At 35.6% G+C, this 19,038-nt stretch overlaps 1 protein-coding gene across 6 annotated transcripts in view; it reads left to right on the top strand.

Annotated features, from left to right (window-relative positions):
* KCNT2 (potassium sodium-activated channel subfamily T member 2) overlaps positions 1-19,038 on the top strand; it is a 451,692-nt gene that overhangs the window by 389,737 nt on the left and 42,917 nt on the right. For 5 of the 6 annotated variants that reach the window (XM_073221980.1, XM_073221978.1, XM_073221982.1 and 2 more), the window contains 3 exons: positions 8,476-8,577; positions 11,991-12,074; positions 12,919-13,047. In XM_073221980.1, the coding sequence (XP_073078081.1) occupies positions 8,476-8,577; positions 11,991-12,074; positions 12,919-13,047 (315 nt within the window). The remainder of the gene's footprint in view (positions 1-8,475; positions 8,578-11,990; positions 12,075-12,918; positions 13,048-19,038) is intronic. The other variant, XR_012125235.1, reaches the window with a different exon arrangement.

Raw genomic sequence — 19,038 nt, 5'->3', positions numbered from 1 at the left:
CTGTTTAATCCCTCCTTCATATTTAAATGATAATCATGCTGGTCCAGTATCCTTGGTTCAAGGCCCTTCTGTTTCATTGCATTACATATATCATGCCATTCTCTTCTGGCCTTTAAGGTTCTGTTGAGAAGTCTGATGATAGCCTGATGGGTTTTCCTTTGTAGGTGACCTTTTTGCTCTATGTGTCTGCCTTTAATACTCTGTCCCTGTCCTTGATCTTTGCCATTTTAATTATTATGTGTCTTGGTGTTGTCCTCTTTGGATCCCATATCTCAGGAGTTCTGTGTGCCTCCGTAGCCTGAGCAACTATTTCCTCCCCCAGTTTGGGAAAGTTCTCAGCAATTATTTCTTCAAAGACACTTTGTATCCCTTTTTCTCTCTCTTCTTCCTCTGTTACCCCTGTAATGCAGATATTGTTCCTTTTTGATTGTTCACACAGTTCTCTTAATATTGTTTCATTCCTGTAGATCCTTTTATCTCTCTCTGCATTAGCCTCTATGGGTTCCTGGTATCTGGTTTCTATTCCATCAATGGCCTATTGCATCTTATCCATTCTGCTTATAAATCCTTCCAAAGTTTGTTTCACTTCTGTAATCTCCCTCCAGACTTCATCCCTTTGCTCTTGCCTATTTCTCTGCAGCTCTGTCAGCATGTTTATGATTTTAATTTTGAATTCTTTTTCAGGAGACTGGTTATGTCTGCCTCTGCAGATCCTCTCTCAGGTGTAACTGTCTTATACTGGACCAGATTTTTTTGCCTTTTCAGATGATAGCAGTGGCTGTAGGCAGGTTGCGGGTGTGTCAGCTGGGAGAAGAAAGTCCTTTCCTGCTTGCTGGATGCCTTGCCCTTCTCTGCTGCCTGTGACGGTTACCCACACACCTGGAGCAGCCACCGGGTTAGTCCCCTAAGCTGCTGTGGGCGGGGTCTCTGTCAGAGCAGCGCGGAGCCCTGCGGGGAGTGGCAGGCATGCCAGGTGCTCTCCTCCATGCTAGCAGCGACCCTGCCCAGCATCTGTGTGGCAGCAGTGGCCTTTGGGTCTGGCGCAGGTAGCTGTGCTTTGGGCTGGGATTCCGGTCAGCTTCTGGGAGCATGCCTGCTCCCTCTGGCTCTGCTGCAGGTGCGCGCGGGCCTCTTCCATGCAGGCTTCTACCGGGCTCTGGCTTCACTGCCTCCGCTGCATGCGAGCCGCATCCGTGCTGTTCGGTTGCACCACTGCTGGCTAGCACAAGCCTCTCCTGCAGCGCATGGATCTGCTCTCGGTTCCTTCTGGCGCTGCTGTCCCTGGCACGTGCTGCCACTCTCCTGCTACTGGGCCTGTGTGTCGGGGTCTGCGCCAGTTGGAGGAACAACTGGCAGGCTGCCTAGTGCTGTGAGAGGCTTCAGAGCTGCACTGCCTCCGTTTTGGGCGCCTATGTTTCCCCAGTATTACCAGCTGCTGGGACAATTTCATCCAGCTATGGGGTTTCCTGTCTCTTTAAGACTTGCAGAAAGCACTCACTTTTCTTTTGTCTCAGGGGCGCCAGTTGCGGGGACCTGCTCACAGGTTTTGCTTTTCCGTTTCTCTAATATCCAGCACCCCATGTACCTTGTGTCTGCGTTCCGGGTGCGGATTTCTAGAGCTGGTTGTTTAGCAGTCCTGGGCTTTCACTCCCTCCCCGTTCCTACTCCTTTCTTCCTGCCAGGTTTTGGGGTGGGGGAGCATTCGGTTTCCACCTGGCCATGGCTTGTATCTTACCCCCGTTGTGTGATGCTGAGTTCTCTCAGATGTAGATGTGTCCTGGCTGTTGTACTGCATCCACTGGTGTCTCTTTTAGGAATAGTTTTGTTTATTGTATTTTCATAAATATATATGTTTTGGGGAGGAGATTTCCTCTGAACTACTCATGCTGCCATCTTTCCGTGATCCAGGAATTATATGTTTGTACAAGAAATATTCATAGGAATATCTATTACTGTATTGTGTAAAATGCAACAGTCAAAAGAAATAACAAAGAAGACAGCTTTGTATGGCATAATCATAGCTGTCCTTTACACCTTCCAATTTCAATTAAAGAACCAAAGTAAGAAGAGAGACCTCTTGAGTGAACCTCAAATTGTTTGCTTCTTGCTTCCTGAATAGGACAGTGATAAGAATTAAACTTTTAAATAAATTTTGATGTATGCAACTACTATAGGTAGAATAAATTTATTCATTTGTTCAATAAAATGGCAAGGATCATTCATCTGCGTTCTAGGCAGTATTAGGCATTGTTTATGTTACAGAAAGCAAAAACATGGTTTCTGCTCTTCTGGAACTTCTGGTCAAGCTCATACAGACAACTAACAAATAAAAAAAATGAACAAGGAATTGTAGACCTCAGTAGAGCTATAAAGGTCATAACAAGGCTATATTCAAAATTACCTGAGGAAGGCCTACTTTAAATATGGTGATAAAGTTATCTTTGGATAGGTAATACCTAGCTTCAATGAAAACACTAGATCAGTCCAGTAAGAGCTTGGGAAGTAGTATAACACGAAGAAAGAAAGCAAAATGAAATTCATAATATGATGTATAATGGCATATTCAAATAATAAATTAATAGAAAAGTATTTATTAATTGTTTACTATATGTAATACTTGTAGATGTTTTATCTGGTGTAATTATTATGATCATGATGGGATGAAAACACCATATATCCTGTCTTACAAGTAGTGAAACTGAGGAATGGAGTGTGTACGTAACTTGTACAAGTTCATCCAAGTAGTACAGGACCACACTTGACTTAGATCCTGTGTGTGTTTATAGAGAGTCCAGGCTCTAGTTCACTGTATGTTATACTCTGTTGGGTCTGTATTTTTAACAGTTGGACTTCTCCATTAACCTTGAAACTCAAGTCTAACTCTTAATGTGAGACACTCTTCTTCCACATTTCTTTTTTAAAGAAAGTTGTCTTTATCCACCCAGTTTTCCAGAAATTTGGATATCGTCTTCATCTTCCCTACTTTACTACTAAAATCAGTAAAATTTCTCTCAAATGAGCTGTATAATGTCTAAATATATTTGAGGATCTGTCTGCAAATACAATAGTAGAGAATATCTTAATAGAATTACTGTATTAACATCCTGTTTATCTTGCTCAAGTTCCCCATGTCACCTCCCCATTCCCGGTTCACTTTCCATATTGTCATTAGAGTGAAAACTCTAAAAATATGATCATATCAGTTACCTCTTTAAAAACACTTGATTTTCTCCTCAGTGCACTTAAAGATGAAATTAAAAGTTCTTCAAATGGATTCAAGTAAGGAATCATATAACCCACTTTTATGGGAGGGTTCCAATACATACCATTGTTTTCCAGTGTGATTCTTAGTAGGACCTCTTTCCTCTGCAGCATCCTGGGAGTTCAGGGCCCCGTGTACAGTCACTGGACATCCCCGACCTCTCCATGTAGCCCACACACAGAGCTGCTTATGTTTCTTCAAGTCCTCCGAGTTTCTGTTTTTCACTTCCAGATTCTCACTTATAGTGGACCTTGTCTTAGTTTTCTATTTATCACTAACCCTCTTCAAATTTACTGAGTAATATTTTAGGTCACAATAAAAAATCACTTCTAATTCAGCCTCGCGACTTTTCTACCAAAAGACAAAGATTAATTGATTAAGAAAACCTGGTTATGTAAATTAAAAGGAAACAATAACTATGTATTTTTTTCATTGAAGTATAGTTGGTTTGCAATATTATATGGGTTTCAAGTATCAACATAGTAGTTGAATAGTTAAACACATTATTAAATGCAATTACTATCTGTCAACATAAAAAGATAGAACCATTGGCTATATTCTCCATGCTATACTACCATCCCCATCATCAACCTATATTATCACTGGGATTTGTGTGCTCCATTATCCCTCTCACCCTTCCCACCCACCCACCCACCACAAGCCCTCTCTGATGGTAACCACTGTGCAATTCTGTGTCTATGAGTCTACCGGTATTCTGTTCATTTTGTTTTACCTTGTTTTTAGATTCCACAAATATGTGAAATCACTTGGTATTTCTCTTTCTCTACCTGGATTACCTCACTTAGCATAATACACACTAGGTCCATCCATTTTGTTGCAAATTGCAGGATTTCTTATTTTTTATGGCTGAATAATATTCTGGTGGGTATCTGTTCCACATCTTGTTTATCCATTCATCTGTTGATGGACACTTCAGTTGCTTCCATATCTTGGCTATTACAAATAATGTGGCAGTAAACACAGGGGTGCATTTATCTTTTCAAAACAGGGATTTTGTTTTATTTGAATAAATTCTTAGAAGTGGGATTACTGAGTCATATGGTATTTCTATTTTTAGTTTTCTGAGGAAATGCCATACTGCTTTCCATAGTGGATGCACCAATTCACATTCCCACAAACAGTCTATATGTTTCTCTTTCCTTTGCATCCTCTCCAACACTCGATATTTCTTGGCTTTTGGAGAGCAGTCATTCTAACCGGTGTGAGGTGATATCTTACTGTGGTTTTGATTTGCATTTTTCTGATGATTAGTGATGTGAAGCATGTTTTTCTAGGCCTGTTGGCCATCTGTATGTCTCTTTGGAAAAATGGCTGTTCAGGTCCTCTACCCTTTTTTAATTGGACTGTTTGGGTTTTTTTGATGTTGAGTCATATGAGTTCTTTATATATTTTGGATGTTAACCCCTTATCAGAAAAATCACTTGCTAATATATTCTCCCATACTGCAGGTTGCCTTTTGGTTCTATTGATGGTGTCCTTGGCTGCACAGTATGGCTGCACATAACTAAAACAACAATTTGTATGATGTCTGACTTCTTCATTTTAGCTTTTGTTTCTGTTGCCCGGGGAGATGTGTCCAAAAAAAATTTGCTCATGCTTATGTTCAAGAGATTTTTGCCTGTTTTCTTCTAAGAGTTTTATGGTTTCAAGTCTTACATTCAGGTCTTTAATCCATTTTGAGTTACTCTTATATATAGGGATAGACAGAAATCCAGTGTTATTCTCTTGTGTATAACTGACCAGTTTTCCCAACACCATGTGTTGAAGAGACTGTATTTTCCCCAGTGCACATTCACGGATCCTTTATCATGCTTTAATTGACTGTATATGTGTGGTTTATAACTGGGCACTATATTCTATTCCACTGATCTGTGGCTCTGTTCTTGTGCCAATACCATACTGGTTTGAATACTAGCTTTGTAGTATAGCTTTAAGTCAGGGAGTATAATAGCCCCGGCTTTGTTCTTCTTTCTCAGGATTGCTTTAGCTATTTGGGGTCTTTTGTGATTCCATACTAATTTTAGGATTATTTGTTTTAGTTCATTGATAAATGCCATTGGTATTTTGATAGGGATTTTACTGAATCTATAAATTGTATTGGGCAGGATGGCCATTTTGACAATAATCTTCCATCCACGAAAATGTGATAGTTTTCCATTATTTTTGTCTTCTTTAATTTGTCTCCTCAGTGTCTTATAGCTTTCAGAGGTCTTTACCTCCTTAATTAGGTTTATTCCTAGGAATTTATTCTTTTTGATGCAATTGTAAAAAGAGTTGTTTCCCCAATTTCTCTTTCTGCCAGATCATTGCTAGTATATGGAAATGCAACAGATTTCTGTGTATTCATTTTGTAACCCTCAACTTTGCTGAATCCTATTATTAGTTGCAATAGGTTTTTTGTTGAGTGTTTAGGGCTTATATATAGTATCATGTCATCTGCAAATAGTGACAGTTTCACTTTTTCCTCATCAATTTGGATACCTTTTATTTCTTTATCTTGTCTGACTGCTGGGGCTAGGATTTCCAGTACTTTGTTGAGTAAAAGTGATGAGAGTGGACATCCTAATCTTGTTTCTGATTTTAGAGAGAAATCTTTCAGCTTTTCACCATCGAATATGATGTTAGCTGTGGGTTTGTATATATGACCTTTATCATGCTGAGATTTGTTCCCTTTATACCCATTTTGTTGAGAGGTTTTACCATGAAGAGATGTTGAATTTTGTCAGGTGCTTTCTCAGCATCTATTGAGATGATTGTGTGGTTTTTCTCCTGCTTTTTGTTAATCTGGTGTATCACAATGATTGATTTATGAATATTGCACCATCATTGAATACCTGGAATTAATCCCACTTTGTCAAGATAGATGATCCTTTTGATGTATTTTTGAATTTGGTTTGCTAATATGCTGTTGAAGATTTTTGTATCTATGTTTATTAGGGATATTGTTCTATAATTTACTTGTTTTTTTGTACAGTGTCTTTGTTTTTCATATAAGAGTGCTGCTGGCTTCATAGAAAGAGTTTGGAAGTATTCCTTCCTCTCCTTTTTGGAATACTTTAGGAAGGAAGTATAATAACCCTTCAAATCTTCAGTAGAATTCAGCTGTGAAACCATCAGATCCTTGACTTTTGTTACTGGTAATTGGTTTGTCCAGATTTTGTGTTTCTTACTGGGTCAGTCTTGGAAGGTTATACTTTTCTAGGAACTTGTGCATTTCCTCTACATTGTCCAATTTATTGTCATAATTTTTCATAGAATTCTCTAATAATTCTTTGTATGGCTATGGTGTCAGCTGTAACTATTCCTTTTTCATTTGTGATTCCTTTGTTTGTGTGACCTTTTTTTTTCTTGATAAATCTGGATACGGGCTTGTCTATTTCATTTATCTTTCAAAGAACCAGCTCTTGGCTCCATTGACTTTTGTCTATTGTTTTATTCTTTTCTGTTTTATTTATTTCTGCTCTGATTTTTATTATGTCCCTCCTATTAACTTTTGGTTTCATTTGTTCTTTTTCTAGTTTTTCTCAGTTGTGAGTTTAAACTGTTTATTTGGGTTTTTCTTGTTTCTTGAAGTAGTCCTGTATTGCTATGTACTTCTTTCTTTGAACCACTTTCACAGCATCCCGTATATATTGAAGTGTTGTATTTTTGTTTCCATTTGTCTCCATGTATTGCTTGATTTCTTCTTTGATTTGTTCATTGATCCACGTTTACTTAGAAGCATGTTGTTTAGCCTCCATGTGTTTGTGGGGGTTTTGTTCTTTCTGAAATCATCAATTCTTTTCCACATGTCAGTGAGCCATACTTATCACTGTTATTTTGAAAACTTCATCAAGAAGATTGGTGATCTCTGTTTCACTTAGCCCTCTTCTTAGTATCTCCTGTTGTTTCATTTAGAACATATTCACTGCCTCCTCATTTTGTCTGATTTCTGTGTTCCATTTTGTGTATTAAATAGATATGTGTGCCTTCTTGTCTAGAGAGCTATAGCTTTATGAAGGTGTCCTGAGGTGCCCGAAAGCTCAAGACTCTTTGCTCACCTGTGCCTGGTTTTCCTTAGTAGTGGAGACAGAATTGCTGTTGGTGGGCTGTGGTAGGAGCCACCTTTCTGACTTTCTGCCAGAAGTGGCTGATCTTGGTCAACAATAGTTGACTGTTTACCTTGGTGGGCCCTTTGTGAGTTGTGTGCAAGTGCTTCTTCAGGGATCATTGTGGACAATGCTGCCCTCTTCCTGTTGTGAAGTAATGGCAGAGCTACTGTGCTGTTAGGGATGGTAGGCCAGGTCACCACTGGGAAGGAAGGAGCATTTGGACCTGGCTTCTGCAGGCACCTCGGCAGTTGGGCTGAGAGAGGGCCAGGTCCACAATTTTGGCTGATGCTGGGCTGAGTGTACTATGCGGGTGGGAGAACAGGAAGTGCCTCTGGGCTGAGACATTAGTTGAAGGAATGGAGCATTTGGGACCAGCCTTCTGTGAGTGCCCACCTAGTTGGGCTGCAGGAGGGCTGGGGAAGAGTCATTCACCTGCCCTTCTCCTGTTGAGAGAGCTCTATCCAAACAACACCTGGCCTTCTGCCATCCTTTCCACGGCCCTAAATCATTCTACAGCTTGCTTGTTGGGTCTAAGCAGGACTGACAGTGCATGCCTGTCTTCCATAAGCGGTAGGAGTCTCAGCCTCCCAGAGTGCTCTGACTCTACCTGGTGTCCAACCCCATAAATCACCAAGCCCATTGCAATGTGGACTTGTGTTTGCTTAACAGATTTCCAGGGCCAGATGTACAGAGTTCCTGAGTGCTTATCACCTCGCTACTTCGTTCCCCTCCCTCCTTGCTTGTGGGCTGGGATCAGGGAAGGGCAAGCTTGATTGAAAGTGGCTCTGCCACTTTATCCTCCTCTGTATGGTCTTCTTTTCTTCCCCAGGTGTAGATGGTCTGCTCTGCAGTCTTCAGGTCATTTGCTGTAGTTGCTTCCTTGGTGCATATGTGCAGGAGGTTTCCACCTTGCCTTCCTACTCTACCATCTTTTCTCAAGCTCTCCCTTAAAAATACAATTTTAAGTGAAATAATGACACATTTTTAGATATGAACCATATAATGAATGTATTTTCTTTACATATATATCACAATTTAACTAAGCAGATAAGTGTAAAATACAGAATGCTCATAAATTTTTCTATGTCAAATCTTGAACAGAAAGAACGAGAAAGAGGTTCTAATTTGGCCTTTATGTTTCGACTACCTTTTGCGGCTGGGAGGGTGTTTAGCATCAGTATGTTGGACACACTTCTATATCAGGTATGAGATATTTACTTTTATCTCTCAAAAATTATTTTTAAATATATTTTATAGAATAAATAATAATCGAGTATTTCTCATGGAGCTGTTAACTTAATATTGGCCCTGAAAATAATTCAATATTTTATTTAATGTGTTTGATGACATAAATATGAAACATTTTGTAAGAAAAAAATTATTTTTCAGATTAATCTATGAAATAATATTTAACATTCTTTAGTCCCAGTGTCCTACAGCATTTATTATGACATTTTAATACATTATGCGTATTACTCTAAGTATATTGCTAGACTAAAAAACAAAAGCTAAGAAAAAAATTACTAGGTTAAAAAAAAGACAGCATTGTTCATAATAAATATTTTTTCAAAGTAAGATAAAAACTGATATGAATAAACTGATAAACCAAGAACATTTTAAACATCTGCTAATTATTGCCTACATTATATAAACATAAAAAAGATTTTACAACTAAGAACCATTTAGTTTGTTCTTGAATGCCCAAGTTAACACTGTCATCTTATCATAGCTAAGATATTCAGAGAAATGCTATTTATACAAATGTATTTTAACCTTTTTTTACTCTGTCAGAAATAACAGCAGCAGTGTTTCATATTCTTTGATTCAAATAATAAGACCATTTCTAAATATTTCCAATTCATTAAGACACAGATGATATTCATAGAGCTTTAAATTGTTCAATAACTTTAGTGTCAAATAAGCATTCAAACATTTTGTTATGATTGTACTCTTTTTGATTATGTATTCATGGACCCTTTTCTATACTGTTTGCCTAGTTAAACTAATGCAAATATAGTTAAAGGTTTTCTACTGGCCTTTGGCTTAATCATGCTCATAAGCACGCTTCTAGCGATGTTGCTAGCTGTCTGCTTGTGCCAGATGAGAGCAGAACAAACACTGTGAAGGAGAACAAACACGGCTGCCTGCACGAAGGTTCCAGAACATTCTGGGCACTCCGGGAGGCAGGGCTTCCAACTGCTACCCCAGAAATCATTACTACAGACTCATACCTCCAATCTCCTAAAGAGGAGAAAGGAGTGAAGGGATTGTGTGAAGAGTATTGTTGAAACTGAGGAATTTATATCAATAGCTGTCAAATGCTTATGCCATTATGTACCAGTGTTTTCAGAATTTTTAGCCATACTATCTTATATTAAATAAAATCTCATGTTCTAATGATGTAGATCAGGGTACATTAGATCAGGGTCTAATGTATAAGGTAAATAGAAGGGAAACTGAGAAGTGGAAAGCAATAGGTAATTTTTCTGTTCATTGACTCACCCTTTTTGCTTTAGAGATCTACAAAGTTATATATTTTCTGAAGCCACTGCAAAAAGAATGAACTAGAACAATAATTTTCCAGGGAGTAACTGCTATTTAACTTTCCTGAGAGCAAATGACATATTTTAATGGTCCGATTTTCAGAAATAAAGAGTACTTTGCATGGGTTAAAATAAGATATTAGAAATTATATGCATAAATCTTAAATTATGTAAGAGTATTCTGTATTCTTAAAATATACTGAACTCTTTGTTTGGTTAATGATTTAAGCCCATCTTCTTGAAGCTAAATGTTTACATTATGTATTCAAGAACTACTGATTGCAATTGTGTAGTGCTGTACTATTACTATAATTCTATTTTAGACATTATTTAATTTGTTTTCCCAAAGAAAACTGTGATATAACCAGTATAATCCATCACAATATATAGATGAGCAATAAGGGACCAGAGATAAACTATCCAGTGGTTAATGTGAACCCCCATCTCCATGCCATGTGTGCCTCGTTAGGTCCCTCCCAGTCCCATCTCTGCGGTAAATGATCCCATACTTGGTACTTTTTTTTAAAAGTACCATAAGAAAAAAAGCTGGAATGCTGGTGTCCTTTGTTATTTCTTCTCAATAGACTCTTTTCTCCTTCCCACTAGAAACACAGACCACTTTTATATTTTTAATAATTATATTAATTCCCATCTTTGTAGAGCTGGAAGCCAATTATTAAAAAGTAAGTATTATCTAAAATAAAATTAAATTGATATTAAGTGAAACAAAATAATTATTCTGTGTTTGAATAATGTGAGCTTTAATGCACAAATAATGTGATAACTGGTGGGGCTGTCCCCATCTTTTCGGCTCACTCCTGCTCCTTGTCTGCACCTGATGAAGTCATAGGACAAATGACCTCTGAACAAGAAATGAATTAGTGACAAATATGGTAAAAAAATTAGCTATATTACCACATCTAACTCTCAAACAATTCATAATAGTCATTTGCCAAATCTTCAGCTTACTTTCTTTCTCTTCTGTGAGTACTTTCTATTTTTCATTTACATTAGTTTTAAGTGCCTGAGAATTTGTTTTAAAATTTTCCTTCTGTAGTACACACTGATTTACAAATAAATTTGAACAGTGCATGTCACGACTCTTCATGAACCCCAATAAATTCATATCCGAACTACTAGGAGACTAACACACCTTAGAAACCAAACGCCATTTCTTTGGCCTGAAAACAGGGAGTGGATGAATTTCCATATGTTCTTTAGTTTTCTGATATTAGCTGTTGGTAAAATAAATGGGTAATCAACACAGTAATCTAGTGGGTTTATTTAAAAGGCATAACCTTTTGAAAGTTTTTGCAATGAAAATGAAGTAGATGGTTATTTAAAAGTTTCACTTAAAAATTTTTTTTATTAAGGTAACATTGATATACAATCTTACGAAGGTTTCACATGAGCAACATTGCAGTTAGCACATTCACCCATATTATCAAGTCCCGACCATATACCCCATCACAGTCACTGTCCATCAGTATAGCAAGATGTTATAAAGTCACTATAAAAGTTTCACTTTTTAACATTTGAAGATGAAAGTCAAGGCCATCATTTCATTCAATTTACTCAATAATTGTTTATATATAGTGAAATGTGCTTGTATTGGTTGAAAGTTTTTCTTTTCACTTAGTGCTAAAAATAAATTGAAAAAATTGGAAGGTTCATTAATACTCTATTGAGTAGTGTTCTAGCAACAAATCAAAATATACGTTAGCACATAAAATAGTCTGATAGAGATATTTGATACTAAATTTGTTCTATTAGTGAAGAGTTGAAATATAATTGCAAATTTTAGTGTTTAAAAGTTTTTGATAATTCCCTTATTTCAGCTCCTAGCTTTTTTGTTAAAGAGTTCAGATGTTTTTATCATGTCTAATAACATGCATAAAATTTAAGCATATAAGGATATTTTAGAGAATAATTATTAGCCATGTTTCCTTATGGACAGTTTAACTATAGTGTGTGCTAAGGACACTGATAAGACAGATTTTTGTTTCCTTATGTAGCCTTAAGGATGTGTTATGTGAAGTAACCTTTTAGAAATCAATTTTTTTTATGTTGCAGTCATTTGTAAAGGATTATATGATTTCTATCACCAGACTTCTGTTGGGACTGGATACCACACCAGGATCAGGGTTTCTTTGTTCTGTAAGTGAATAATCTCTGGAATATAAAATTGTTCTCATAGACCATTTTGAAATCCATCTATAATGTACTTTGCCTGACTCTCCCATGTCACTTTTTTTCTAATAACTACTCAAAGAATAACCTTATGGTGTTTTAATTCCTTAAAATTTTTCAGGGAAAATATTATTTTAAATTAATAATCATGAAAATAGTCATTCTATGTGAAATTCAGAACAAGTGTTTTTTTTTAGCTGGCATTTGAGACTGATGGCTTCTGACACAAGATGTCATGCTGCAGGGAAAACACCGATCATGCCATTTGGCTCCTCTTTTGTGAATAGAAATACCATGTCAGAGTGATTTAATGAAGTGACTTGTTAACAATTCAGATTTATGATTAGCAGAGTATTTATGCCTCCTAGTTGTGAGCTCTGTGTTCATCTGCTACACATCTTTATCACTATGGGTACTATTGCACTTGGATAGACAACTCCTTTTTGTGCTGGAGTGTTCTTCTCATGTTCATATTTTTTAACATTGGCAGACCTGTTCACTAAATACTGGTAGCAGCCTCTAGCATATTAAAAAAGTCTCCACATGTTTTCCTACATCTTTCAATTACCAGAGACTGTTGTCCACTAATGTTGAGCTAATACAATATCATGCTGCCAAAATGTGAGTAGTTGCTTTTCTTAAGTTTGGGTAAACCCCAAGGATAAGCTGAAGTACAGTGCAATAAATACATCTAAATATATGGATAAGCACTTTGAGATTTCAAAATAAACTTGCTTTAAAAAGTAAAAAATAACCACTGGATTTTTATTTCTTAAAAACTTAACATGTAAATAATTCATATATATTACAGATGAAAATCACTGAGGATGACTTATGGATCAGAACGTATGCCAGACTTTATCAGAAGTTGTGCTCTTCTACTGGAGATGTCCCCATTGGGATCTATAGGACTGAGTCTCAGAAACTTACTACATCTGAGGTTTGGAAATAATCAAAATATTCCAGTTTTAATGTTTAACCTTATTGAATACAGACATTCCTGCTCTTGGAATCAGATTCTGAAAAATATCATAGAAAGTGAAAAATAATGCTGTCTGAATACAGAGTGTCTATCCTCAGAAGCAAAAAAACTTATTTGTTTTAATAAACTATGTCAGAAGGTTACAGAATATTGTTGGCTAAGGACTATTCTATGATTTGGGAACTTTGGGCTCTGAATGCCTTTTGTAGATGTAGGATTTCACATATCTAGAAAATTGTCAGGCAGCAAATTAATTCCAAGAATCCCTCTGACACATTAGAAAAGTTCTCAGGGCATGCAATCTAGCTTTCTAACATACTCCCCAAAACCATATATTAGCATTTTGAAGGAAGCAAAACAAAGGTTAGTAAGCAACGAAACTCACATTCCTCAAACTCTAGATTAAATCCTACTCTGAAGTGAAGAAAAAACTCTAGTAGTGGTACCAGAACTTCCCAGAGGAAAGCTACAGTATATTAACATGGAACAAAATTTCTTATGGTTGCATACAGCTGAAAACATACCCGCACTTTGATTTGCTCATATATGCAGTTCTAAATAATTTTTATATCCTTAATAAATCATTACCTTTTAAATTAGAATCATATGAATAAAAATTTTTGATACACTATCTACAAATGCTTACAAGATTAATATAAATTATAATTCATATTCTTGAAATAGTTTTCTTCTTCATATATCTCAAAGTTACTAGAAATTTTCATTAGCCATCTCTTTCCCTGTATGCAAAATTAACTCAACGATAAGACTCAGATCAGTATATGCATTTTAGTTATCCATGTAGTCATTAAATCATCTTGTGATAAAATCAACGAATCCATGTACAGAAAGGAAGAGCTTTTTAAAAAGAGAGTGTAAGAGTGATAGAGTAGATTTTTTTCCTTGTTAAAATTTATAGTTTGATGTTTAAATAAGTATTGTTGAGGTCAGAAGGAAATTGTTTTTCTGAGGTGCTTTTCGGTGGTTTCACCGCAGCTGCAGGAGTCCTAAAGGAAACTCTACTGTCGTATCTGCTGTTGAACCCAAGTTCACTGTTGACTGTTGTCCCCGTGGTTCACACCACAAAGAGCGATACCACGTCAGAGACAATCAAGAATGACTGACAGGAAACATTCCAGACAGTTAAATATGTAAGATAGTTTGATCAGATATGCCTAAAATTTTAAGAACACTGGATCCAAAAAATTATTTGATTAAAGATTAAGAGAAGACAAATGTTTTCACACCTATGCAATTAATAATTACTTATCTGAACATGGTAACAGAAGATTTTCATACAGCAGAGTGTTACGGTATCTTATATACAGGGTCTGTGAATTTGAACATAGTAAATTTTGCCTTTGATCAAGTCCATACCCATGCCAGTCATTTTATATTATTAAGGGACTTTGTTGTATGCTGTTTAAAGTATAGGTAAGGAAAGGATAATTGAGTATTTGTACTGCCATCAAAGAGCATTTAACATTACATTTTTGGTCAACTCTTCCCATCACAAATAAAGATCACCTCAGGAAATGCTTATATATCCACAAACCTCTAGTTAATATGAAAAGCATGCATCTTTGGGAAGATAAAAGGAAACTGGGTTAAGTAAAGATGATATCTTCTGTTTTACTGTGTTGAATTCGTCTTTTAGCATACATACTTTTATCTAAAGTTTATATTCTGCTTATTGAAAATAAATTGAGGTAATTTAAACAATTAAAGATAAAAATAGGACCATCAAGATTTTTTACAATAAAATATATTGATGGGGGCAGAGAAATTAATGTTACCCTAAGTCTAACATGAACTGACTGTCATAGCTGTGTCAGAATTTTACTTTACTTTCCTGGCAAATAAGGCAAAAATAAAATTGTTGAGTTATATAGTAATTGTAGTCTGATACATGAAAAAATGAAAGTCCATCTTGAAGAAAGATTTCTCTTTCCTGGACACTGTTAAAAGAACTGGCATACTATGTGCTTCTCTATTCAAAAGGTTTTAGATAACATGTAGAGTATCTACCTTCAATCATAGTTTCACAAATTGCAAAAGTGACATTAAAGTTAATATCTCTTACATTAATCTTTTTATTTTTTAAAAAAGAGACGAGCATTAATTACATAGTAACATAGTAAATTCATTGAGTTTTGTGTGAAGAGGAAAACATTGTTTTTTCCATGGTCATATAAAAACACAGAATAAGAGCTTAGTGGATCTAATGAAATAAAAAATTGGCTCATACATTACACCATCTCTTTCAAATATCAGATGGTTAACAGAACTCAGGTGTTAGAATTAAAATAATTTATCTTTGCCCCAAATGCCAATTTTCACTTACTTTAATTAAAGAAAGACACCAAATTTCTCGAAGTGGAAACTTATCCAATGATTAGAACCAAAATACCTGGCAGACAGTTGCTTAGATAGCTGTCCGATCTCCATTCTCCCTGCCAGCTCACACACTGTCCCACAGCCCACACTGGCAAAAACTGGAGGCTGATTCTGTGAAGAAAGTATCCAGGTAGTCTGTAGACTTGGGGACATCGGACACAATTGAGGGCAATAATACCACAATGAATTCAGGGGGCTAAGTGAAAAGATACATTCTGTACACTTTATCCTTCAGCAGTAGGTTGGGTAACTTGGAAGAGCCTTCCCCAGGAAATCTGGTTAAGCCAAGTGAAAAAGCCTAAATATGCAGACATGGGAGATCATTTAGTTCAATAATTCAGCCAGATCACCATGAAATTCACAGCAAAAAAGAATTTTATGTGGAGCTATCAATCAACTTTCTAGACCCTACTCTTAAATATGAGGAGATAACTAAAAATTCATTATTTTAACAAATAGCATTAAATAGAGACTCCAAAATAAGCAAACAGGAAGAAGAGACAAATCAGGCAAAACAGATCATTAAGAAGAAGAAAATTTCAAAACATAAAGACTTCTACCCCTAAGAATTTACCCAAAAGAAATGAAAATATATCCACACAAAGACTGGCACAGGAATCCTCCTAGCACTGTTCATAATAGCTAAAAAAATTAGAAACAACTTAAATGTCCATCAATTTGTGAATAGACAAAATGTGGTATACCCATACAGTGGAATACTACCAGCAATAAAAAGAAACAAGCTGCTACATGTGCTGCAACTTGGATAAATCTAAAAAAAATTATTGTTAAATGAAAGAAGGCAGATGCAGGATACCACATATTGTATGATTCCATGTATAGGAAATTTCACAAAAAAGTGAATATATATAGACAGAAATTAAATGAGTGACTGCTGAAGGTAGGGGAAGGTGGAGGGAATGGGATGGAACTTACTGGGGTGACGTAAGTATTCTAACACTGACTTAGGGTGATGGTCATACAACTTAGTAAATTTACTAGAATTTTATACTTAAAATGGCAAAATTATATGATATGTCAAATATATATTAGCGAAATTATATATTGAAAAGCTATAGTTAATATTATTAGGAAGATAAGATTTTGTAAGAATAAAACAGAAGAGCAAAAGGCTATATTTTAAAGGAACATTCAGAAAATAAAGAACTTTTGGGAATTGAAACTATGTTAGCAGGAGTGAAAAAGTTCATGTCATAAAGTTTTTCAAAAAAGTAGAGCAAAAATTCAAACATGGAAAATAGTAAAGAAAAGATAATATTAGAGAAATGGTCCAGGAGTTCTAAGAGCTGAATTATAAGATTTCTATAAAGAAGAAATTTCCATAAAAAGGAAATGCAGCAAAATTGAAAAAATGATAATGTAATAATTTAGGAATAATCTCAGAAAAGAAGTAGTAGTTTTCAAATGGGAATGGTTGCCATGTGTAATGGCATCAGAAAATTCAGAACATCAAAGGGAAGGAGAAGGTGGGGGAAGAGGACAAGGGGTAGGTCACACTGGAAGTGTTACTTGAGATTTCTCAGTAGCAACACTACAAGCCAAAAGACAATGGAACAATGCCCTCAAGGTTTTAAGGGAATATTATTTCCAAACTAGAATTCTATATTCAGCCCAAACTATAAAACTTATTGTGTAAGAGTAGGATAAATATTTCAGGATTTTCTCCAAAAATATTCTTCCCATAACTGCTTACTCCCACCAAGAAGAATGAGTACACCAAGGAAGGGATTGTGCTGTTCAGGAAACCAGATGGTTTAACGGAAAACAGGCAACAAATTATGAGGCCAAGACAATCCCCAGAAAGTCAGGAAGTGCCGCCTAATGCAGGTCAGAAGGCTACAGATTTCTTCAGAGAGACGAAGATGAAATCTCTAGCGTACCTGATCTGTCTCAACATCTTGAAGGAAGATTAGACAATTGCCAAAGAGTTCAGGATGAATTACTAAGTACACAGCTAATTAAACAATTAATAAAATAATACAGTTACTAACTCAGAATACAAAATCACCACCATCACCAAGAAAAAATATACAGGGAATGAATATAACCATGTTTCCTATTTTGCTTATCTTCAAATTGTACTTAGTCAAAATATGCCCTGAATTTTGATTTAACCAAAATTATATTTAAACTATTTTGAAATGATGGTAGGTGGCAAAAGTACTGGAATAAGTGCAAAAAATCATTAATTCATCTCTTCCAGAGTGGGAAATAATTAGATAAAAGCAGAAACTGAAAAAAACTATTGAGCATGTTATATAGAAATAGAGTGATAAAGACCAAGATATCTAGCTGAAAGAAATAAAAGAGACTATGGTGGGAGCTGCTATTTTTCAAAGCTAACCATGACATTTTCCATTTAAACTATGTATTTATAACTAATAAAAATGACTAATATATTTATTATTAAACCTATTCATTGATCATTTCTTCAGATCATACTTTCAAGTAAATTCTATCCTATTCTTTGCAGAATATTTTGTTAAATGCCAACATTTCATATAAAAATGTAGCAGGAAGGCCTTGCTTCATTGTTATTTCAGAGTTAAAAAAATACATTTTAAAAGCAGATGAAGTTTTTTATGTCATATACTTTTCTAGTCTGTCTTCAGTATCTTCTCATATTCTATGTGGAGAGAAAAAAGTCATAAGTTATGTCACTGTGTTAGCTGTGGGATCAGGGTTAACACTGGATATGTACCAGAAATCTTTGAGAAGACAGTGATGATAAAGAATATTCAGAATTAAAACTGTAAAATGTACAAAAACATGGAGTAAAATCTCAGTTTTTTTTTGGTGGGCTACATATTTGTGGAAGGACAAGTGGAAGTGCATGCAGTGAGTGGAAATCAGTCCATGGAAAGTAGTGGACAACTACTTTCTGCCCCTTTATACCTATTCAGATATCATAATGCTACTTCTACCACCATTTATCGTATATAGTTAAGGAAATGTGTATAAACCTCAGAATCTCCTGGTCCATAAAACAAATACAGAACAGAAAAGGACTCATGCTCCTCTCAGTGACAAAGAATGTTTCCATCCACAATCCTTCATCGGCAATCTTGAAATACAAAAGCCCTCAACTCATATGGTGGCAGAACCTGACTTGAATTGTGAGATTATTTGCAATGTTTATTATTTCACTTAAAATGAATATTCATAGTTTTCATTGCAGAAATATTACTTTTTCAAATTATAAAATACTGCCGAATACTGATGAGGGGTATTACCTACCATACAGTACATGATATACTACTATCTTTCCAAAACATGAAACATTTTGAATTAATAAACACATTCGTTCCTGTGGTTTTTTGGTAAGAACATGTGGAATTGTATTTGCCTCCACATTCTCACTGCAATGAAAAATCACATTTGCTTGAAGTATACTATAACCAATGAAAATTTTACTAGAAATTAAAAAAAGATTATTTTAAAGCATAGTAAAGTAGCATACCTTTACAATGCATACAATAAATTTGTGGTATATGTTACTCTGATTGTTGGTTATCTTCATAGTTGACCCCA

Source organism: Manis javanica, chromosome 14 (assembly GCF_040802235.1).
Source record: "Manis javanica isolate MJ-LG chromosome 14, MJ_LKY, whole genome shotgun sequence".
Lineage (NCBI taxonomy): Eukaryota > Metazoa > Chordata > Mammalia > Pholidota > Manidae > Manis > Manis javanica.
The sequence above is the reverse complement of the archived record's forward strand: the minus strand, read 5'-3'. Positions and strand labels throughout refer to the sequence as shown.